This window comes from Physella acuta, unplaced genomic scaffold, assembly GCF_028476545.2.
Source record: "Physella acuta isolate Inbredline_101_S28 unplaced genomic scaffold, ASM2847654v3 ptg000598l, whole genome shotgun sequence".
Taxonomy (NCBI): Eukaryota; Metazoa; Mollusca; class Gastropoda; family Physidae; genus Physella; species Physella acuta.
The window spans coordinates 60,001-84,680 of NW_026732117.1; the positions used below are offsets into that span (position 1 = coordinate 60,001).

General features: G+C 40.9%; 1 protein-coding gene across 4 annotated transcripts in view; it reads left to right on the forward strand.

Annotated features, from left to right (window-relative positions):
* The first annotated feature begins 1,221 nt into the window (after positions 1-1,221).
* Positions 1,222-24,680, forward strand: part of LOC131947539 (polyamine-transporting ATPase 13A3) — a 59,764-nt gene continuing 36,305 nt past the window's right edge. For 2 of the 4 annotated variants that reach the window (XM_059308786.1, XM_059308787.1), the window contains exon 1: positions 1,223-1,612. In XM_059308786.1, coding sequence (XP_059164769.1) covers positions 1,567-1,612 — 46 coding nt within the window. In that variant the 5' untranslated portion in view covers positions 1,223-1,566. Of the gene's footprint in view, positions 1,613-22,994; positions 23,137-24,680 lie in introns of those variants that run through there. The other 2 variants (XM_059308789.1, XM_059308788.1) reach the window with 2 other exon arrangements.

The window sequence follows — 24,680 nt, forward strand, 5'->3', positions numbered from 1 at the left end:
GGGGGCGGTAGAATTTTTTCGCCCCCCCCCCCCCCGAAGAGATGCCTGGAAGAAACTGGTCAAGAAAGATCAGACCATCACCCCTAGTGTTTATTTCAGACTTTCATCTCGAGGGGAGGGGGGCACTTGTAAAAATATATATATATTATGTAAATTGGGGCGGTAGGCTTGCCTCGGTGGCGGGGGCGGCTAGTTTCTTCCCCTCCCCCCAAAGAAGCCTGACAGAAACATTGATCACCCCCTCGCCGATAAAATTATGCCACTCCAATTTTCTCGATTTTTTTCAAATGGGTCAAAATAATGACCATCGTCCAGCTCAGTTCACATGGTCACGTTCGACCAGTGTTTCTTCCACATCCAGACTTATTTCTCCCGGGAGGGGGGGGGGGGGCGACTTAATATTTTCGGGGGGGGGGGGGGGGGCGGCGGACACTGTTAAAAGTAAATATTTTCTATATAAATTCCATTTCGTTCGGTTAACTTTATTTTAGAGGTGTGAGGTCATTTACCCCTCCCTCTGTCCCTTTCTTTAGAGATGTAAGGTCGTTTACTGACGACCTCATTTGAATGTCCAGTGTTGGACACCTGTTATACGGTATATTTTCCATAAATTTATAAAATGTACATTTTCTCTTTTTTTTTGTCTGGGATCGGTGGGGTGCTCATGTTGAGGGGGGGGGGGGGGGGGCGTGCTCCCCCGGAAAGATGCAACCCAAAAGAAACTGCTCAAATCAAATTTAACCATCTGGTCTAGGAGGGAACGGCTATTGTTCGGTAATTTAGTTTCATTCAAATACAATGAGTATGTGCGGGATGTGTGACGTCATGCTTGTGGGCTCTTACACGTGGGAGTAGGCGAGGGCTCTGCTGTCTGTGCGTCATTGAGTGCAGACTCCTGGCTTCATAATACGGTGACGCAATCGTTATTTTAAAAATCATAATGAATAATCGGACAATTAGGGGGAAAACGTACTTTTTTCTTCTTCTACAATCTGGTTTTGATCGATGTTATCGTAACGTTAAAAAAAAAAGGAAAACAGTTCTCAATAAGAACCAGTGCTCCACCCACGCGCGGATGGCGGGAGTGTTAAAAAATAACCCAATAGAATCCCCCCCTTCACCACCCACCCCCTTGTGTTTCACTGTCTCCTTCCATTCGCTGCCCCTGCTCTCACTCTTCTCTTGTCGGCGCGAACTAAACGCTTGCCTCCCTTTCCTCGCCTAGCCGGGAAGCCCGCGCCATTCACAATCGCAGTTTACTCGCGACACAGAGCACACCGTGAACACAGCTGTCTTATAAACAAGTCGCGTCGTGTACCCAGAAAACAACACTGACATGTGTTTCTCCAACGTTGACGGTTACATCTGAGGACGTCTACAACCGTTTGTTTTCTGATACAAAAAATTAAAATGGAGGCACCGCCGTGCTAGCAACACCAACAGTGTAGTAACAAGGGAGACGTCTGCTTGTACTACGAACAGCCGTACACGTTTTTCTCTACACTTAGAGTACTCTTAAACCTTGGTTATATTTTCTCTCTCGATCTGTGCTCGGATTTAGCAGCCATGACGAAATCGGTCGGCAGTCGAGCCCCACATCACGAGGAAGCGGGTAAGTTATGATAAAAACAAAATACTCTCACGGGAACACCCTCCCCACCCCAAAGCCTCCCTGCACGGGGGATGAGTAAAATAAAAAAGACGTGACACCAATCTATTTTTAGCAACAATCATTAGTTCCCCGTATGGTCAGCCAGCGCGGGAGCTCGTGTCTGACTAACTCACCTTCTGCGCCGTCTCTTTGTTGTTGTCCGGCCGTGTTTTAACCGCGGGAAATGGGTCACTAAAGGTCACCAAGGTCATGGTGTTTTAGCGATTAATCATATGTGGCCACTGGTATCTTAAGTAATGTCCAGACATCACGTTCAGATATTATTTTATTATCATTAAAATTAACAAACGTTTTGAACAATAATATGTTTGTGATGAAATTAGCACCCTTTTTAAAATGTGATTTATTAAACAACGCTGATTATTAATTACGAATCAACGCTTCAAAATAAATAAGCTCAGTTAAGGTAACGCGAATTTTATTAAATAACATTTTTTGTTTTGAACTATTTTTCCTCTGTCAAACACAAAACCGATTATGTTAAAACCGCGACCACAGCTGTAGAAAGTTAATAGTTAAAACATTTTAAAATATCAAACATAGCTGGCTTTGTGTACACTTATAACAGGGGTGGGGGCGGTTAGTTAGATAATAAGAATTCGGATTACGCAATGAAGTAACAGGAGGGAATGGGACCTCCAGGCTATTTTTAGAAGTCACGTGTCAGTCTACGTCCTGTTGTTTAGTGTTGTTATTGTCTTAGTCATGCCACCACGTGCTTTGGATTAAGGTTAGGGTTATTTTGATGTCGCGATACTGTGTATTGGGAAACAAAGACGGGGGGGGGGGGGGGGGGGGAGGCTAGAACATATAACCTAGATCATACTAGAAAGAGTATACTGTCTAGATCTAGAATAGTATTTCTTCCACACTATTTTCTTCTCCCGGGGGTGGTGGGGGGGGGGGCAGACTAAAATTTTCTGGGGGGGGGGCACTGTTAAAAGTGCATATTTTCTATCTACGTTCCATTTCGTTCGTGGGGGCGGTAGACTGGGGACTAAACTGTCTGCCGACTAAACTGTATGCTGACTAAACTGGTGACTAAACGGTCGGGTGACTAAACTGTCTCATGACTAAACTGTCTCATGACTAAAATGTATGGTGACTAAGTTGATTACTAAACCTTCTGGTAACTAAACTGTCTGGTGAAGAAACTGGTGACTAAATTGTCTGATGACTAAACTGTCTGGTGACTTAACTGTCTAGTCTAAAGTGTCTAAAGTTTAGTTCAAGACAACCTGTTGTAGCGACCAGCACAATGACCGTTAACCGCATTTCTTCGTCAATTGCTTCTTGCATGTTATTTTCAGGTTTATCTGAATACAAGCCCTTAAGCTCTTTACCCCCTCCCCCAGCTCTACCCCCCCCCCCCCCCTATTAAATCAACTAGACAGGTTAACGCATAAACTACACCCGTTTTAAAGCACAACGGTTTGTTGAATCATAAAATAATGAAATTAAAACATTTCTACTTATTGTTAATTCGAACTCTCATTTATGGTAAATGGGTTTAGAGTGGTTGATATAACAAAACAACAACAACAAAACAACAACATGAAGAGTTATATAGTTTCTGGTCCCATGAAAATACACCTCCACGATTGTATTGGAGAACAAATAAGCATTATACGTTATTTTTAATTTTTCAGGAAAACCGAATTCATAGGTCTATTACTGTTTCATTTCATCTATTCAGTTTTCAAATGTCTACTACCAGTCTAGCCAAACATAAAACGAGACCCGCTCCTTTGATTTTACTTTGTTACAGTAACTTATCAAGTGTGGTGGGAGAGGGGAGAGTGTGTACACTGTGTTGGGATAGGAGGGGGGTGGGGTTCTGCAAGAATGTAACTTATGTACACAAATCTGTGTTGGTAGGGGGAAGGTTTTGCTACTGTGTACACAATGTTGACAGAGGGTGTGTGTGTGGAGGGTGGGGGGAGGGTTCTGCAAGTATGTACACTTTGTGTTGATAGGAGGAAGATTCTGTTAGTATGTACACTGTTGATAGAGGGCAGATGATTCTGTTAGTATGTACACTGTTGATTGAGGGCAAAGGGTTCTGTTAGTATGTACACTGTTGATAGAAGGCCGAAGGGTTCTGCTAGTATGTACACTGTTGATTGAGGGCAGAGGGTTCTGTTAGTATGTACACTGTTGATACAGGGCAGAGGGTCTATTAGTATGTACACTGTTGATAGAGGGTCTGTTAGTATGTACACTGTTGATAGAGGGCAGAGGGTTCTGGTAGTATGTACACTGTTGATAGAGGGCAGATGGTTCTGTTAGTATGTACACTGTTGATAGAGGGTTCTGCTAGTATGTACACTGTTGATAGAGGGTTCTGCTAGTATGTACACTGTTGATAGAGGGATCTGTTAGTATGTACACTGTTGATAGAGGGCAGAGGGTTCTGTTAGTATGTACACTGTTGAGAGAGGACAGAGGGTTCTGTTAGTATGTACACTGTTGATAGAGGGTTCTGTTAGTATGTACACTGTTGATAGAGGGTTCTGCTAGTATGTACACTGTTGATAGAGGGATCTGTTAGTATGTACACTGTTGATAGAGGGCAGAGGGTTCTGTTAGTATGTACACTGTTGAGAGAGGACAGAGGGTTCTGTTAGTATGTACACTGTTGATAGAGGGATCTGTTAGTATGTACACTGTTGATAGATAGTTCTGTTAGTATATACACTGTTGATAGAGGGCAGAGGTTTCTGTTAGTATGTACACTGTTGATAGAGGGCAGATGGTTCTGTTAGTATGTACACTGTTGATAGAGGGCAGAGGGTTCTGTTAGTATGTACACTGTTGATAGAGGGTTCTGTTAGTATGTACACTGTTGATAGAGGGCAGATGGTTCTGTTAGTATGTACACTGTTGATAGAGGGTTCTGTTAGTATGTACACTGTTGATAGAGGGCGAACTATTCTGCTACTTCTTACACACTTCTCACACATGAATACAAACCCAACTGTACAGAACCAGGGACTGTCGCAAGGACTGTCGTTAACGTTTTGACACTGATGACTGGGCCACTTGGGTGGGGAGGGTGGGGGGTAGATCAAGACCATCATGTGATAACATAAGCAGCTTTCGAACACCTGTCTTTTAGTCTAGCGAGTGGGAGAACTTCATTAATTTAAATTAATAACTCATTAATGTTTAAAACATTTCTTTCTGTCAAAAAGCCTCAAAGCTTAAAATACACATTAAGAACAAACTAAATATTTAAAATATTTAAATTGACTTTGTGTCATTTAACACAAATCACCACCTTCCCCCTTTATTTATCAATACGTTTCATTTAGCGCAAGTCCTTTCTCTCTTTCTTATACTTTGATATCGATACCTCCGCTATGAAAGGTTACAACAGGATACAGTGCAGCCGAGTTTATAGTGTGTCTGGGGCGACAACATATTTTTCTGATCTTGTGTGTAAGATAGGACACCACACCTCCACCCAGCAATCGATGTTTTACCCTGTGTCAAACACGTCCTCTAACAGTCACATCTATCTACGTTTTATCATAAGACGTGTTCGGAAGATTCTTGGCGTTGAATACATTACTATCTATTACTTAATTAGTAATGCAAATCATTGTTTCGGTACTTAGACCGAATCGGTCGCGAGCTGAGCACGTACGTAGTCTGTGATGTGTTAAACAGTTCTGGCTGTCTCTACACCCCTCTCCATCAATGTGTGACTCAACACATCTTGTTGTCTTTACACCTCCACAACAATCCACCGCGTCATTCTACATCTTGTCTTTTTACATTCTTTGGATGACTGGTGTGATGAGGAGGTGGATGACTAGTGACTGGCGTTGTGGCTGGTGTGGTGACTGGCGTGATGGCTGGCGTGGTGATGGATGGTACAATCCAAAATTTAACCCCCCCCCTCCCGCCCACACACACACACACACACACACACATACAAACATAGGAAGGCTCTAAAACAACCAGAGAGGTTATTTATTTGACCTGGGGTCACAATGTCAGCAACAGTTGAGTGTGTTTAGTGCAGCAAAGTACACATACTAGGTGTCGTCGTAGATGAGGCATCGTCGCACTTGCCTCAGGATACATGTCTGACCAAAGTTTGACCGCTTCCCTCACAACGCTTGACCGGTCACTTGGGTTCAAAATTTAGCCTGTTTGCTGCCCCAGGACAGGTCCATCTTTCCTGTATAAAATTCTACTGTTCACCTGTCCTTACAACTGATTTAACTTTATGGAACTGCAGACTTCAAACACAGAAAACATCCTACACTTTTTCGCATTTATTATATCGCCCCCTCCATTATAGGTGATAAAAACATACAACCCCAGAACCACTTATCTTTGCAACAAACCAACAAACCAAGACACTCTACACACGTTAGCTACATTTTCTTGCACTGTTGTAGTTTACGTTAAAATAGAGATGACTGTATACTGTGTTTGATTTACTTATTTGTTGTGACTCCATTATGCAAGGTGGTAACTGCATAATTTAGACGATGTTGATTCTTAAGATTCAGGAATTTTTTCCATTTATGAGTCAGTTGACTTCATTAATTGAAACGGTGTTGCTGACGTTTACGATCCAGGAAATAATGTCCTACCTATGTCCAGTGACTGTTCTAATTTAGACGGTGTTGTTGACGCTAAGATCCAGGAAATAATGACCCACCAAACTATTTCCGGGAGAAAAGTTGTTTACCTGTTTAAAAGATTAATGAACCAGTTTCGCGTTGTTACAGTTACCAACGTTACCTGACGTAGAACGGTCAACACAACCTCTGGATCTCCCAGAAACTAACACCCCCACCACCTAGGACCTACTCATTTTCTTTCTAGAGCGGTTCAAAATATCGTGTTTAGTAAAGCAACATTTTCTTTTTTTCCCCTGGAATAAATAAAGGAAGGGGTAATCTGAAAAAAAAATAGAATATAGAATTTTTTTTTTTACATTTTGTATTGGTTGAATTACGGTAAACTTGTCATAAATCAGGATATTTTCAATGCCCAGAATATCAGACGCAATAACTGTACACAAGTAACAGACCGAAGAATTCTCTAAGCAATTAAAGTTAGACGAGCTGTTCAACCAAGCGTGATCGCCGCAGCTCAGGTGTAAAGTGTTGACCTTCGACCAGCGGTGATTTCTCAGTGTCGATAGTTATATCTTTACCCCCATATATTCACCATCGATGATTTACCAGCGACAAGAGTTTAACCTTCACTCCCACATTCACCATGGTCACAATGTTTACTGAAAGCAACCCATGGCGAAAGGCTGGCTGTTAGTTCTGTATTATTACAGTTACCCAACCAATTGCGCTAATTCATAATTAAACGGTCGTGTCGATGTAAAAAAAATAAAATCTGGCTAGTTCAACTCCCCCTTCCCCTATTGAGAAATGCAGACGATCGGTCCTATCACAAGACGTGTGGGGTACGGCAGTTCTTGTAACGTCTGCTAGACTGCCAGCAACGGTATCAACTTGTCCCTGTTGTTTATGTCATATAGAAACACACCTGTCCGTGTTGTTTATGTCATGTAGAAACACACCTGTCCGTGTTGTTTACGTCATATAGAAACACACCTGTCCGTGTTGTTTATGTCATGTAGAAACACACCTGTCTGTGTTGTTTATGTCATATAGAAACACACCTGTCCGTGTTGTTTATGTCATATAGAAACATACCTGTCCGTGTTGTTTATGTCATATAGAAACACCTATCCGTGTTGTTTATGTCATATAGAAACATACCTGTCCGTGTTGTTTATGTCATATAGAAACACACCTGTCCGTGTTGTTTATGTCATATAGAAACACACCTGTCCGTGTGGTTTATGTCATGTAGAAACACACCTGTCCGTGTTGTTTATGTCATGTAGAAACACACCTGTCCGTGTTGTTTATGTCATGTAGAGACACACCTGTCCGTGTTGTTTATGTCATATAGAAACACACCTGTCCGTGTTGTTTATGTCATATAGAAACACACCTGTCCGTGTTGTTTATGTCATATAGAAACACACCTGTCCGTGTTGTTTATGTCATGTAGAAACACACCTGTCCGTGTTGTTTATGTCATGTAGAGACACACCTGTCCGTGTTGTTTATGTCATATAGAAACACACCTATCCGTGTTGTTTATGTCATATAGAAACACACCTGTCCGTGTTGTTTATGTCATGTAGAGACACACCTGTCCGTGTTGTTTATGTCATATAGAAACACACCTGTCCGTGTTGTTTATGTCATGTAGAGACACACCTGTCCGTGTTGTTTATGTCATGTAGAGACACACCTGTCCGTGTTGTTTATGTCATATAGAAACACACCTGTCCTTTGCTAGTGACGTTCTGGTTCTTGGTTAGCCTTTCGTTCCGGCTGGCTGATCACGAGACTCATTAGCATTTGATGGGTTACGAATTGTCTTAGCTAGAAATATTAGTAATATAGGTATCCTTTTAAGCTACAGAACAGCTGTTGACTAAAATGTTAGGAATTTTGTGTTCTTTTCAAAACAGGGGTGAGGTTTGGGAGTTGATAAGTTTATTTATTTTTTGTCAAGCTAGTCTCTTGTTATGGTGATTTACCTAACTTTACGAAATACAGACTTTAAATACATAATACATTCAACAATTTGTTACCCTTATATATTTTCTTCCCTCAAATTGTTTGTTATCACACTCGACAGTACATTCGTCGCCACCTGTTTTCTTTGATTGCACCGCTGTTACAGTTAGGATTTTGACATTTGGTTGTGTGCAGTGTACGGGACGGCGTGGTCGAATGGTAGAGCATTTGTCTGCAAACCAGAAAGTCTCGAGTTCGAGTCCCTGGCTAGAGTCGCGAGTCCACCCAACTCTGATTGGTAAGAAAGATAGAAAAGGCAGCATAGTTATGACCATATGCCGTGGCCACAAAAACAGAAGAACTTATTTCAACTGCCCCGTAGGCCGACAGATCTGAAAGGGAATTTTACGTTTCCAAAGTGCAGTGGAACGTTAAAACATAATTTCGATATGGTCCAAACATATTCTAACAGAAATCTGAAGTACCCCTCCTCAATGTCATACACTTGTCTACACACTACATCAGCCACATACCAACCAGACCTGACAATATGTCTCCTCATATTATGTTAATGATTACTTACTAATTACTTATTCCGTTTGAACGACCTACGAATAAAACCCAGCACTTTTGTTCGAATATTAAAACGACCAATTTCAGTCATTTGTCAGGTGTATAAATTAGCTGATTACCGACCCACATAGCAGCAGCAGTCCTCTGTAGTAGACCCACCTGACACAGAAAAGCTCTTACATAGATGAGATCAGTAACGATCACTCTAGCCTACTCAAAAGGGGAAATAACTGCGATGTTAATTATGTGCCATTCCTGTTGACTCCAATGGAGCATCGATTACAGCGGTAGGGGAAAATGAGATGCGATGAAAAGTTGATCTCCGCACTAGAACCTAAGGATTAACAATTACCTACGTGATGGCTGCTTTTGATTAATTAGTGTGCCAACACGCTACCAATTAACACCTCGAATCGCTGACTTAAAAAAATCTTGCTTGGTGCCCACATTAGCTATAGGAAATCTAGATTAGAACAATGTACTGTGTCTATATGAAATCTAGATTAGATCAATGTATTGTCTATATGAAATCTAGATTAGAACAATGTATTGTCTATATGGAATCTAGATTAGAACAATGTATTGTCTATATGAAATCTAGATTAGAACAATGTATTGCGTCTGTACATTCCACATTAGCTGTAGGCAGTTTAGATTATAATATAACAGTATATACTTTACTTTCAACTAAGTACTAAATAGGTTAGTCTTGTTCTTCAACAGAATTTTCGACCGATTGACCAGTCGCAAATCACTTAGACGTAGGTCCCACTTGTTATTTTTCGACCACTAGGGTTTTAAACTGTCAGCTTTGGACAACTGACTAGTCATAAACCATCCAGACAACTACCCACTTACAGACCAGAAACAGACACTTTAACTGTCAACTTAAGACAACTGATCACTTAGTTACTGGCCAGTCGTTACCACTGACCTGTTTAGTTCTTACGAGGACCTTAACGGGACCAAACTGATGTTCCGTGACCTAGGCCTGGGTCAGTGATCGTCCAATCACAGTTTCCTTCTAGCGATTTCTTCAGTACAGCTTGTAGCAGTACCTGTATGGCGGTACACGAGTCGTCCCACACCGAGTGTTGAGGTAGTTAAGTTAACATCAACACTTTCCTGTCCATTACAACAGTGTGTGTACTCTTACTCAGCGTGTGTATTTCTTTAAAGTCTGTGTACTCTACCACAATGTATGTACCCAGCCAGAGTGCGTATACTCTCTCCTCTACGCACATCCCCCTAGACGTGAACACGATTAGAACCAGCAAAAACATGTTCGCCATTCCAAAATTGTGCAGACAAACTCAATTACCGGGCCTGATTAAACTAATTAACTTTAGTAGCCTGCGCCGATTTAGCATACCTGTGCGTTCATTAAACATGGATGAGATGCCCAGCATAGCCATGAAAATATCTGGTTCCGGTGAACAAAAAAAGTTTTTTGACATATTTTTTCTTTCTTAAATTCTTCCTTGTTATTTAAAACATGTAAATACGGAAGCTGGAGGCATCGTAGATAAACATTGAACAGATGGGTGACATTTAGTCTCGCCTAGCGCAGTGCTTAAATATAGATCCGGGGATTTCCGTACAGGCAGGAGGTGTGTGCTGAAACTCAATCGTCTTCACAGCGCCCCGCGTGTGTTGGGTTTGAGAAATTTTGGAAGCTTGCCCGTGAGCGTAATTGGTTCATTTAATTAGGCCAAGGACGACGTGTAATCCAGACACAGCGTGCGTTTAATGTTGGTTGTCCGTTAAATGTTGGTTGTCCGTCAAATGTTGGTCGTCCGTCAAATGTTGGTCGTCCGTCAAATGTTGGTCGTCCGTCAAATGTTGTTCGTCCGTCAAATGTTGGTCGTCCGTCAGATGTTGGTTGTCCGTCAAATGTTGGTTGTCCGTCAAATGTTTGTCGTCCGTCAAATGTTGGTCGTCCGTCAAATGTTGGTCATCCGTCAGGTGATGGTCGTCCGTCAAACAAAAGCAAAAAGTCGACAGTATAAAAGAAATTTGCAGGATTTTAGTACAACATTTTGAGGCATGTATGACCTTTATAATGGTATGAGGAAACATTTTGCGACATGTATGATCTTTACCGTGAAGTAGAAAAACATTTGGCAACATGTATGATCTTTAGAGTGACATTTGGCTAGATGTATGATCTTTAGAGTGACATTTGGCGACATGCATGATCTTTAGAGTGACATTTGGCGACATGTATGATCTTTGGAGTGACATTTGGCGACATCTATGATCTTTGGAGTGACATTTGGCGCCATCATGATCTTTAGAGTGACATGTATGATCTTTAGAGTGACGTTTGGCGACATGTATGATCTTTAGAGTGACATGTATGATATTTAGAGTGACATTTGGCGACATGTATGATCTTTAGAGTGACATTTGGCGACATGTATGATCTTTAGAGTGACTTGAGAACGTTTAAGTCCGGCCTTGTGCCACTCGATTTTTCTCCTCGAGTGCAGGAATCGTGGGGGAGATCAAATAAATGGGGGCAATGAATCATCGATTTATTGATTGAATTGGTGACTCACTGTGGGGGAGTGCTGGCTCTATTTACCCCACACACAAAACACAACAGAGTCATGAAATGTGGAGGTTTCTCACACACCTGACAACCACATGAAAGTAGGATGTACTTCCACGTTCATCTGACAACCCCATAGATGTACCCACCCCCACATCTTACACCCTTAGGAAATGTGGTTTTACCCACACACCTGACAAAAACTTTCAAGTTGGATGTACTCCTAACTTTTATCCGACAACCCCATAGATGTACCCACCCCACATCTGACAACCCTATGAAATGGGGCTTTAACCCCCTTATCTGACAACCCCATGGATGCACCTGCTACACCTGACAACCCAATGAATGTATCCCCCCCCCCATCTGACAACCCATATATGTATCTCATCTGAAAACCCATGATGTTTTAATGACCGATACATCATCTGTGTAACTCTAAACTAGCGTTATACTATACTCCTAATTATTTTTTTCAACTGTTAATATTTCCACATTATAAATCACATGCGCCACACAGTTGTATAAACAATTATTCAGCCAACATCTTGTAAGATAAATTCTACGACCACACCTCCCCTTCCCAATTCGGCTCATCATTTGACACATCTTCAGTAAAACAAATGTTGTATACACATCTTCAATAAAACAAGTGTTGTTGATTTAGTTTTCTATACTGTCTGCACCGTTTTCCTGAACAGTGCTGATAATTAAATGCTAATTAACTTAATTATTCGTGGACGGAAGTGCCAGCACATTGCCCAGCTGTGTTAAGGGGAGGTTCAACATGTAACGGTTGCTAAACAACTTGTTACGATTTGGATTTAACACGGCCTCCATGGCACAAGTTGACAACATGTAACGGTTGATAAACTACTTGTTCCGATTTGGATACAAGGCCTACATGGCACAATATTACACGTAATACTTAATTTTGTTGGAGGGAATCTCTTTCAACAATAGAGTTAACAACGGAGTTAACAGGTGTTTTTTTTTGTACACAGAATACCGGGAACAAATTACTTCATGACAACCCTGTATCCTAACCGCAACAGCACAACCCACCCCATTGCCCCAAACACGAAAACATACATTTAGTTACTTTAGTACAAATACGAAAACAAACATTTAGTTACTTTAGTACAAACACGAAAACATACATTTAGTTACTTTAGTACAAACACAAACGCCCAAAAACGAAGACGTCCCTTCATATAAACACAAGCAGGGCGTTGTCGAAAATATGGTCACTATAGGACAGGCTGGCCTAGACTATGGCAATCGATTGTTACATAAGGCGTGTTTTATTTCCTTAGCTTGTTTTAAGATTGTTATATAAGGCGTGTTTTATTTCTTTAGCTAGTTTTAAGATTGTTACATAAGACGTGTTTTACTTCTTTAGCTAGTCTTAAGATTGTTACATATTGCGTGTTTTATATCATTATCTTAAAGAGTATTAAGGTGATTATTTTTGTAGCTTCATCTCAGTTTTTCGTCTATCTAGACCTGAGTTTACCTACAAATAACATCTACGGATGTAACTCAAAATGTCTCAGCTTTGTAAGTCCAGGTAATTGGGAAATCACTACAGCGACTTAGCCTATAACTCACTACACTTAATATGTCGAGGTCAGAGAAACGGATCAACTCTACTTCTGCGCCTGGACAGCTTGGTCCAAAGTTATTAATTTTACTTGACTAGGTAGTTGTGAACTACGCTTTTTAAAGTAAAAGTTAGGCGTCTTCAGAAGATGGATCTATAAATCTTCTCTTGGTTTAACCTTGCCACAGCTGCAGATGTATGATTTAGACAAGTCAACCACAGCAAGGCAAACACAGTAAGTCAACCACAGCCAGTCTACCACAGCAAGTCAACCACAGCCAGTCTACCACAGCAAGTCAACCACAACAAGTCAACCACAACAAGTCAACCACAGCAAGCCAACCACAACAAGTCAACCACAGCCAGTCAACCACAGTAAGTCAACCACAACAAGTCAACCACAGCAAGTCAACCACACGTCAACCACAGCAAGTCAACCACACGTCAACCACAGCAAGTCAACCACACGTCAACCACAGCAAGTCAACCACAGCAAGTCAACCACAGCAAGTCAACCACAGCCAGTCAACCACAACAAGTCAACCACAGCAAGTCAACCACACGTCAACCACAGCAAGTCAACCACACGTCAACCACAGCAAGTCAACCACAGCAAGTCAACCACAGCAAGTCAACCACAGCCAGTCAACCACAACAAGTCAACCACAGCAAGTCAACCACACGTCAACCACAGCAAGTCAACCACACGTCAACCACAGCAAGTCAACCACAGCAAGTCAACCACAGCAAGTCAACCACAGCCAGTCAACCACAACAAGTCAACCACAGCAAGTCAACCACACGTCAACCACAGCAAGTCAACCACAGCAAGTCAACCACAGCAAGTCAACCACAGCCAGTCAACCACATCAAGTCAACCACAGCCAGTCAACCAAATCAAGTCAACAACAGCCAGTCAACCACAGCAAGTCAATCATAGCAGAGTGAGACAGTAATGGAGTTTTTTTTTTTTTTTTTGCCAAAAGTATGATAGAAATTATTTCCAACTGATGATGACTAGATCTAGATCTACATCACACAGAGAAGACTTTGCCAACTAGTACAAGGAAAACTAGTGCTACTGGTGTTTGTACACACAAAAATAAGGCGAAACCTCGTGAATCAGTATAAAACAGAGATAAATGCGGACAGTTGCAGGGAAGTTTTTAAGTTAGAATCTTCTGTTGTTGTTTTGGTGATGATGTAGTGGGGGGGGGGGGGGGGGGAATCTTGCTTTGGTTGCAGTCTCGGCAATATAATAACACAACAAATAAATGACATTTTTATCTTGCTTGTGCTGACAAATGATTATTCCATATTTCTCTCCGCACCTGAGGATGATGGGAATAATAATGTAGGATGTGTTTTATTAGCAAATAACAAACCATGGGTTTCTGTTGTCATGGACTATTGTACAGTGTTGCCACCTCTTTATTGCTTGCCGTTACCTGTTATTTGTCTGCTACAATGAGACTAATGTCAAGGACGGTTCTGACTGTTGGTATTTATCAGCCGTCATTACAGGTACACGAATGCTACATAATGTCTGGGCCAGGTCCATAATTGGGCGTGTTAGAGCAATCACAATTTCTTTGTGGACTAGACGGTTTCATCAGGGATGGGATGTGGTTGCTGCGTTTGATGTGGCTATGATATGATTACTTGATGTGGTTGTTTGATGTGGCTGGGATGTGGTTGTTTGATGTGGCTGGGATGTGGTTGTTTGATGTGGCTGGGATGTGGTTGTTTGATGTGGCTGGGATGTGGTTGCTTGATGTGGCAATGATGTCGTTGCTTGATGTGGCTGGGATGTGGTTGCTTGATATGGGAAATGATGTGGTTCCTTGATGTGGCAATGATTTGTTTGTTTGATGTGGCTGGGATGTGGCTGTGATGTGGCTATGATGTGGTTGTTTGGTGTGGCTGTGATGTGGTTGTTTGATGTAGCTGTGATGTGATTACCTAATGTGGCTGTGTGTGATTGTTTGATGTGGTTGCTTGATGTGGCTGGGATGTGGTTGTTTGATGTAGCAATGATGTGGTTGCTTGATGTGGCAATGATGTGGTTGTTTGATGTAGCAATGATGTGGTTGTTTGATGTGGCTGGGATGTGGTTGTTTGATGTAGCAATGATGTGGTTGCTTGATGTGGCAATGATGTGGTTGTTTGATGTAGCAATGATGTGGTTGTTTGATGTAGCAATGATGTGGTTGTTTGATGTAGCAATGATGTGGTTGTTTGATGTAGCAATGATGTGGTTGTTTGATGTAGCAATGATGTGGTTGTTTGATGTAGCAATGATGTGGTTGTTTGATGTAGCAATGATGTGGTTGTTTGATGTGGTAGTGATGTGGTTGCTTGATGTGGCTGTAAAAGATGTCACAGTCTAGTAGGACTGTGATATCACTTAGATTGATCAGGTAGGGTAAAGTCGTTAGACGCACCGTCTTGATTAATGAACGTTCGCATAAATTGTAGGTTCAAACCCAGGCAACTCCTATCTACAATACGTTTTGTTATGATCGACAATTGGTCTAAATAGCCGATTGATGAATAAACACAGTATTAAATTTTAAAAAAAAATCACGTACGTTTTGAACTGCTAAAGCTAAAAATATTGCCTTGTAATTCAACCATTTACCGAACTTAAACTACCATCTAATCCAATTATTCTTCAGCCTGATATAGTTTTATCGCACCTTATCACGAAATCGCTTTTTAGTTCGTGCTGTACAATTCTAATAACAATCTTTTTACCAACATCAAAAGTAATAGCTGTGAAATTACAACCCATTCAAACTTCTCAACTTTTTGAATTATTACCTACAGCCGCTTTCCAAACTGGTGAATCTTACCCATAACACCCTTCGGTTGCTATTTATAGACTGACATTTCCCTTTTTAAAAACTGGACATGGACGTAGCTGACATTTGTCTTGTTTAACTTCAGCCATTAAAGCTGTTTTTACCCTCAACAATAATTGCTTTCGAATAAGATAGGCAAACACCTTCAAACACGTTCAATACAAATTTAGCATCTTTTTTAGGCTCTGTAATAATACGTACGTCACAAATATACAGAAAATGACAAGATGCACTAAACGGTTGTATTTCAAAATGTTCGTCCATTCTAACATAATCTTTCCTTATTTTTGTTAACTTTCCCTCCTTCCTCACACAAATTATTGTTAGAATTATCAGACACATTTAGGAATCCTTTTTTTAAATAAAAATTAAACGAATCTTTAACAAAACATTTTGGACACTGACTTTTTCGTTTAAGTTAGGGTTTATCTAAGTGATAGCTTAATCGAGTTTTAAAGCAAGACAGCGTTAGGATTAGCGATACTACACGAAGGGATTGGTGGGTGGGGTAGTTAGCCTAGTTGGTGACAAGTTAGTCAGTTATTTGACATGGTAGCGACTGAAACACAATAGGTGTGTACTTTTGTTTTCCATTTAATTTTGTTGTCAATTTAATTTTGTTGACCATTTAATTTTGTTGCCCATTTAATTTTGTTGCCCTTTTAATTTTGTTGCCCATTTAATTTTGTTGCCCTTTTAATTTTGTTGACCATTTAATTTTGTTGCCCATTTAATTTTGTTGCCCATTTAATTTTGTTGCCCATTTAATTTCGTTGACCATCAGCACGGTAGCGCCCGTATCACAGCGGGTGTGTTATTGCACCGACTGTCAACACGTCAACAGAAAATCTAGGACGGATCCGAACCTAGTACTTCCAGAGCTATGCACTAGATTCCACATTCCCTTTACATTCCCTTTACATTCCCTTTACATTCCCTTTCACTTTCGATTAGAGTCACGTGACCGTCGCCCCACAAACCACAACAAACCCCAAAAGATGATTTCTTTGCCCCTGCCGCCAATATTGATCTGCGAATGTACCCAACCATGTGTTAAGTATGCAAATGTAACAAGACCACGTGACGTTGTTTACAAGGATAAACAAGGCCACAATGGCTACGTTTATTTTTTCAACCGAGTTTTTATATGTGCCGCACCGTTTTCAATACAACTAATATCATCCATAGAAATTACTGCACTATTTTTAACCCAAGCCTAATGAATGCCCTGAGCTAGATTCATCAACCAGAAATAGCGTCTCCGTTGGACCGATGGAATTCCTTCAGGGCAGAGATAAATGTACGTTCATACACACACGCAAACACACACGCACAAACACACAAACACACACACATATATATTATCTATATATACATATATAAGTGTATATATATATATATATATATATATATATATATATATATATATATATATATATATATATATATATAAAAGAATAAACTGCATATATTTAAAAACAACAGTTCTTTGGTGCCTTGATAGTTCAAAGCTCAAATGTAAGAATAGACGCCCTGACGCAAAGTATTTAAGTTGTCCTACTTATGACTCCCTAATGTGACGCCATGATGTACATCCTTTGAAACCCTGATGTAAAGCGTATGTCAGTCTAATATAGAGCACATATTGCCTCGACGTAAAGCTGTAAATGTCTCTTACGTCATGCTTGATTTACCAGGTACACTGTCCTTCTAGAGGAGACCGGTGTAGAGGTAAGCTAGCGACACTCGGGCATTGAGACCAGGCTTTATGAAACTGGTCCTGAAAGAAAAATATTTTCGACCTGACTCCTGGATCTGATCGATGGGTTGGGGTGGGAGGGGGGGGGGGGGGGTGGGGAGTCTTATTTGGCCGGTTTCAAAACATTTACAGAATTCGTTTTCGGGTACCTGTTGACGCCCACTTTACAACCTAGAATGCACCAGGTACAGCAAATACCTTCGTGTACTTTCTTTCTAACCTGGTAGGTGGTTACATAATTTGGAGGAGGTGGGGGAAAGTAGGCGTCCGTAATCATGTGTCCAAGTTTTCAAACGTTGGCAACCATCCAGTGCTTTCTGTGAAGTAGTAACCCACACCGGCCCTACACCGGTCCTACACGACTTCAAGGCGTAAATGGACTGTGTGTTCCCAAGATGGTTTAAAGAAGTTACTTCAAAAATTTTAATCAAAGCCAAGAACAACTGGATTTATGATTATGCTACCTGCAATAGGAAAACATAAATGAAACTAAAAACAGCGAAACAAACTTTTCGAATGGAAGTAGGAGCACAAATGTCCCTTGAAGAATACCAAAACAAAAAATGGACACACTATTATACAAGGACGGGTTGTAATAGTAGTAGGGTAAGTTTATTTGTGTGAGGGAGCTAGTTTGTGAGGGAGGTAGTTTTCGTGGGGGGGGGGGGTAGTTTGTGGTGGCGGTGATTCCTGGGGGAAGTAGTTTTGTTGCAACTTGTTCAAAAAAATTCATCGACAGGCTGGGGCGCCCATCTACGCATATGACGTCACGGTGCAATCACCCCCCCCCCCCCGCCCCAACATCAGTATCAGACTTTGTCGCAGGCCATTTGACGTGACGGTGGCCCGTCAGCCTTGACGTCTTGGCCACTCGAGCACGAATTGACTTTCTCGGTCCTCCGTCTTTCCCGGCAGAGCTTCTTGCAGGGACGTCCGCGCAGATTTATAGAGAGTCGACCAAAGCGGCTCAATCGATGGCTATAATCACCTGCTGCTATTTTTAGACGGGCAGGTTAATCTCGTGCTCCAAAAGGGGAAACAATCAACAACGATTTGAATCTCGAGGACGGCTGTTACGTCATTCTTCGCTTGAAATTAGTTCCAGAGAGAAAAAAAAATAAAGTACCGTCGAATTTTCAGAATCGTGTGCAATTTACCCCCCCCCCCCCCTCTATTTACTAGTTTTACTTAAAAAACGTCCATTGGCTACTGATGACGATAGCGGAGACAAAAGTGCTGGAAAAGGTTTTTTGAAAGAAAACGACTTGCGTCGGTAGATGTTCTGTAGTTGGGTCGACGGCTTTATAAGAGAAACGTCAATGTCTTGGGATGTCAAATTTGGTTGTGTCACGTGGTCATTGATGCCATTCATTAGATGAGGTCCAGGTCCAAACAAATCGATGTAACGTATCCAAGAGTTAGTTGTTCACACAAGATGGGACGTTTTTTTTATTGAGCTTAATGTTAAAGCTTGCACGTGATAATTTGAACAGTTTTTGTCTGTATTGGGTGGAATTGATGGGTAATATTCATTGACTTGTAAACTATGAACATGTATTGGAATCTGAAATACGTTGAACGCTTCATAATACAAATAAAAACAACAGTAAACAAAATATGGGGGGGGGGGGGGGGGCATGCACAAGAGTTAACAATTAAAATGATTTTTATAGTTTTTATCTTTGGTTTTTATTAATCTCGCTCGGTTTCAAATATCGAGATGATGACAGATCTAAATCCGACCTGAATTCTATGACAAATCGCACACGTTTACTGTTCACGTGTTTATACTAATGCCGATTCGACCAATGGCATTTGACCGACTCGACCAATGGGATTCGAGGGGTTCCCATCTTCTGCAGAAACCAAGCCTGAAAATGTAAATCCATGAGGACACAGACATTTCAACCCTCTCAGGTCTCGTTTTTATATCACGAAAAAAGCTTTATTTTTTGTTGCGTATATGCACATACATCTATACAGATGCAATTTTTTTTACCAAAACCCCATTTATTTCAAGAGCTGGAACTTTTGAAATTAGAGCAATTTATTATTCTAACACTAGTTAATCGGCCCTACTAATTTTAAATTATATATATATATATATATATATATATATATATATATATATATATATATATATATATATATATATATATATATATGTACGTCAGCAATATTCTTCCTTGATATGCACGATACTTGAGGGTCGGCCCGTCTCTCCTTGGTGTAAATCATGTATAAGGAAGTTAAAAAGTTGGTCATGTTACGACTGGTATTTGCTCTTGGCGTCGTAGCTAGGTCGACTGGTGTCTGGTTAATCTTTACATATTGTGTTGGCTTGGTAGGTCTGGGGCTAACCTTGAGGGTGTTATCAAGCTGTTGAATCAATCTGTCCATGTATGTTGTTGTGTGAGTTCAGGTTGAGGTCTAGTTGAGGTTGAGGTCTAGACGTCACATAGGGGTTGTTTATGCTGTAACACCACACTGAACGGTCGAATTAAAACTTTAATTTAGCACAACCGAAAGCTAACGAAACAATCTTACTTGCTCGGTCATGTTTTTTGACACTGATAGCCCAGCTGTTTTCCATTTCACCCGACATCGCTAACTTTCTTTAGAGGTTTTCCCCACCATTTAGTTGCATTTTGGTTCCCTTTTTTTTTTTTGAGAATTTGATCTAAAGAGTTCAATGTGATTCGATAGAGCATCTGAAAAAAAGCTGTTAAAAAGGAAATTCTATATTTAAACATGTGGTTATCCCTGAAGCACCTGCCTCAAATATTGCCCCTGCGACCCAACTGATTTAGTTGTTGGTCTTCCAGTAGTTGGAATATCTAATTTTAAACATCTCTAACTGCATGCACATTTGGATGAGATTAATATTGCAGGTATGTTCTGATTACAAAAACATTTTAAATTTTATAGCATTGTTTCCGGTGCCGAAAATTACCGAGACAAACAGACTGTACCGACCAAAACACCAACTGTACCGACTAAAGCACCCACTGTACCGACCAAAACACCCACTGTACGTGACTAAACTATTCTCTTATATAGCTAAACGCTCATATACACCTGTATAAAACACACCCAGTTTACGGGTATAAAACACCCCACTGTACCTGACTGAGCCAGCCTCGTGTATTTGGGTAAAACACCCCTAAAACACCCCCAGTGCACGGGTATAAAACACCCCACTGAATGGGTTACACAAAACAAGCCCCAATTCCACAACGGGGATGACGGAGAGACGCACAAACACGACGACACAACGTTGACAACGCATCGATCAATTCGCGTGGACACGAGTCCTACAGCCAAGCAGCCGTTAGTTTTTAGCGGGTTCGTGATTTTTACAAAAAAAAATAATTCTTGCCTCAAAATGCTGGTGCTGACTTTTCCTTTGACGTCCTTTCCCACTCCCAGGATTAGTTCGTAAACAGGTGCGTACCTAGGATCTAACCCAACCCCCGTACATTTCTAACAAGGCGTATTTTCTCGCCCCTGGAGATCACACCAGAAGAGTTCTTTACCCTGCTGTGGTACGATGAGACTACCTAGCATCGCTGGAGAACATCTTCAAAAATCTTGACCCTTCAACCGGACTAAATAAGGCAGATAATACCACAAGCGCACCTGCGAGATTAAGATGTAGGGCTGTAAAATTTTGTTGTTGTTGTTGGTGCATTTTTGACATTTTCTTGATACTCTGTAATTAGTCTATTCGCATGGTAAAAACCAAATATTATCCAAGTTAACTGCATGAACGGAGTCAGAAATTATTTTAGGAAATTAAAATCGTAATTGTAAATACATGATGAGCGCCTTATTAAAACATTGTTTAGTTAACAAACAATGTTTCCTTGTGAGATTTTTAAAAAATTGAAAAAAAAAAATTGGGGAAATTTGTGGAAAAATATTTGCTAAATTTAAATACAGCTCCCAACTTGATATTCCCTGAAAGTCTCGTGACGGAATTCCAGATTGTGATTAAACAATTTAGCTGACGAGTTCAAACCCACAATCCTCCAAATTGTGATTGAACAATCTGACAAGAGCCCCAGCCCACAATCCTCCAAATTGTGATTGAACAATCAGACAAGAGCCCCAGCCCACAATCCTCCAAATTGTGATTGAACAATCAGACAAGAGCCCCAGCCCACAATCCTCCAAATTGTGATTGAACAATCTGACAAGAGCCCCAGCCCACAATCCTCCAAATTGTGATTGAACAATCAGACAAGAGCCCCAGCCAACAATCCTCCAAATTGTGATTGAACAATCTGACAAGAGCCCCAGCCCACAATCCTCCAAATTGTGATTGAACAATCTGACTGAGCCCCAGCCAACAATCCTCCAAATTGTGATTGAACAATCTGACTAGAGCCCCAGCCCACAATCCTCCAAATTGTGATTGAACAATCTGACTAGAGCCCCAGCCCACAATCCTCCAAATTGTGATTGAACAATCAGACTAGAGCCCCAGCCCACAATCCTCCAAATTGTGATTGAACAATCAGACAAGAGCCCCAGCCCACAATCAACTTCTCGGATGCCTGTCGGCGCCGTGTCTAATTTTTTAAGGAAGAATTTCACACCGGAAGTTCTGCTAGGTATGGGTTTTTTTCAAGCCGAGAACTTTCTGGAAAGGTCATCTCAGTTTTTTAAAACACCCAGGTACGAATGTGTTGAAGCCAGTGACGTCATGAGTAGCATTTCTCTAGTGCTCATTTCAATTACTCCAATTTAAAAAAAAACAAAACAAAAAAAATATATAAAAATAAACAGTTTGACATTTAGAACTAGATTATCTAGTAATTTTCTGCTTGTGTCTTTTTTTGCACCAAGTAGGGGCTATTTGAGTTATTTTCTGCTTGTAGTTTTTTCTTGAGCCGAGTTTGATGAAGCACCAGCTAAAAGAGTTTGTGTATACAATCGTATGTAACTTTTTCTACTTGAAACAAAATGTCCAATCGGCAGAACGTTGCTCAATAGGTTCTCGTGAGAAGATCAAGTTTGACCAAAGTATCGCCTATGGTCGTCTGATGTAATATTTATTTACTCCTGTCATCAGTTAGACGACATCCGCGGTTTTGTAACACTACAGTAATGGTGCAACTACCCAGAAAACAAATTGCCCGAAAAACCTCACTTAACCAGATGGACAAAATGTAACCGGAAAACAATGTTTACCTCTTTAAAAAAAAAATAAGGACAGTGGATCAAGATGTCGGACAAGAGACCGTCAAGAGCGATAAAGGCCGAGGAAGCTACTGGTTCAGTCTTTGTTCTTACCTCCCTTCACCGCGAGTAGTGGGGTTCAAGTACATGTCAAGTGGCGACACTGTCTAGAGATGCTGCTTATCGAACTTGTACAACAATAACACAAAACATGGATGTATAAAAGACAAGGATCAGTACATTTCTCGATTTGACGCGCATTCTGAAATTAAAATAGTGACGTGTTTAAAAAGAGAAGTTGTATTTAATTCTTGCGGAGAGTTTAGTGCCGTGTGCCGCAGTCAGAGAGGTAAGACTTGCAGGTGTACTGGTTGTGGTATATACACAGGTGTACTGGTTGTGTTATATACACAGGTGTACTGGTTGTGTTATATACACAGGTGTACTGGTTGTGTTATATACACAGGTGTATGACTTAGCTTTATAACATATTGTCAGGTAACAGAATACTGTATTTGGACACACACACACAAATCACAGATTCCTCTAGTCTGTTTGTGATTATGCTGATCATTTATGGATTATTGAAATATTTTTCGTTTTAGCTGCATAGGATAAAACTACTTTGACTTAAGCCCCATAGTAATAAGGTATGCTCTATTTGAAGCGTATGTGAGACATTCGTGTCGCATTTGCCCGCTAGCTTTAACAGTGCCACCACCACACTCTTGTACCACACTGTGCCACCACACCACAGTACCACCACACCACAGCACCACCACACCACAGTACCACCACACCACAGTGCCACCACACCACAGTACCACCACACCACAGCACCACCACACTACATTACCACCACAACACAGTACCACCATACCAAAGTACCACCACACCACAGCACCACCACACCACAGTGCCACCACCCCTTTACATTCTAATTCCACTCTGCCATCCACCCACACCATTTACCTCTACCCCTTTATACTCCACGTGCCCTCACACACAACATTTACCCCACACCCTCCACTTTTCCCCACCCCTTTGTTCCACACGGCCATCCACCCACACCCTCCCACCCACACCCTCCCACAACTGCGTCTCACCCCGGCAAGTTTCTATAAAAAGAAAAACAACACAACCACGTGACAATCACATCCTCTCACATCTATTGTTTATTGTTGTTACGTCATTAACATTTATTAGACCAGTGACGTCACCGGCAGTACATCGACCGTCACGTCAAAAATAGAACGGGAAAAGTGGAAGAACAAGACGGGTGGTTTCTGTACTGATGGAGGCGGGCTCAAAATAGCTCAGATCTGTCATAAAGCTGTTCATTGATCCGCCTTTGATAAATTCTTTCTTGCTAGATTTATTCAAGGTTATCCATTTCTTTCGATGTTGGTCTTGCTTAAATCAGGGGCATTTCTAGTTGACAAAGCAAGAAGGGGGTTAGAGATAGAGCAGTGGTTCCCAACCTTTTTTGAGTAGCGACCCCCTTTTATAAATAGTTAGTGACCCGCGACCCCCATAAAATTAAAAAGCCGAATTTAGTATGGAAATTAATATGCACTAAAATAAGATTTTCTAGAAGACTTTCAATATGAACTACTCTTGATAACTGTTTTAATACGATGTGTAAAATTGCATGCTATTTACTAAACATTTACTGTTAAGTTTTTGTTAACGCCAACCTATGTCATTATCAACATTCAATTTACTTCTTAATTTTGTTTTTAATCGAAGAATAGTGTTGAAAGGCTATTCTCGAAAAGTCGATCAATTGTACGTTTGGGTATGAATGGTGAATAATACACCAAAATTGTGTGAGCAGTTTTTCATCTTAGGCGGAATCATTCTGCAAATTAAAGAATTCACCTTGTAATTCAT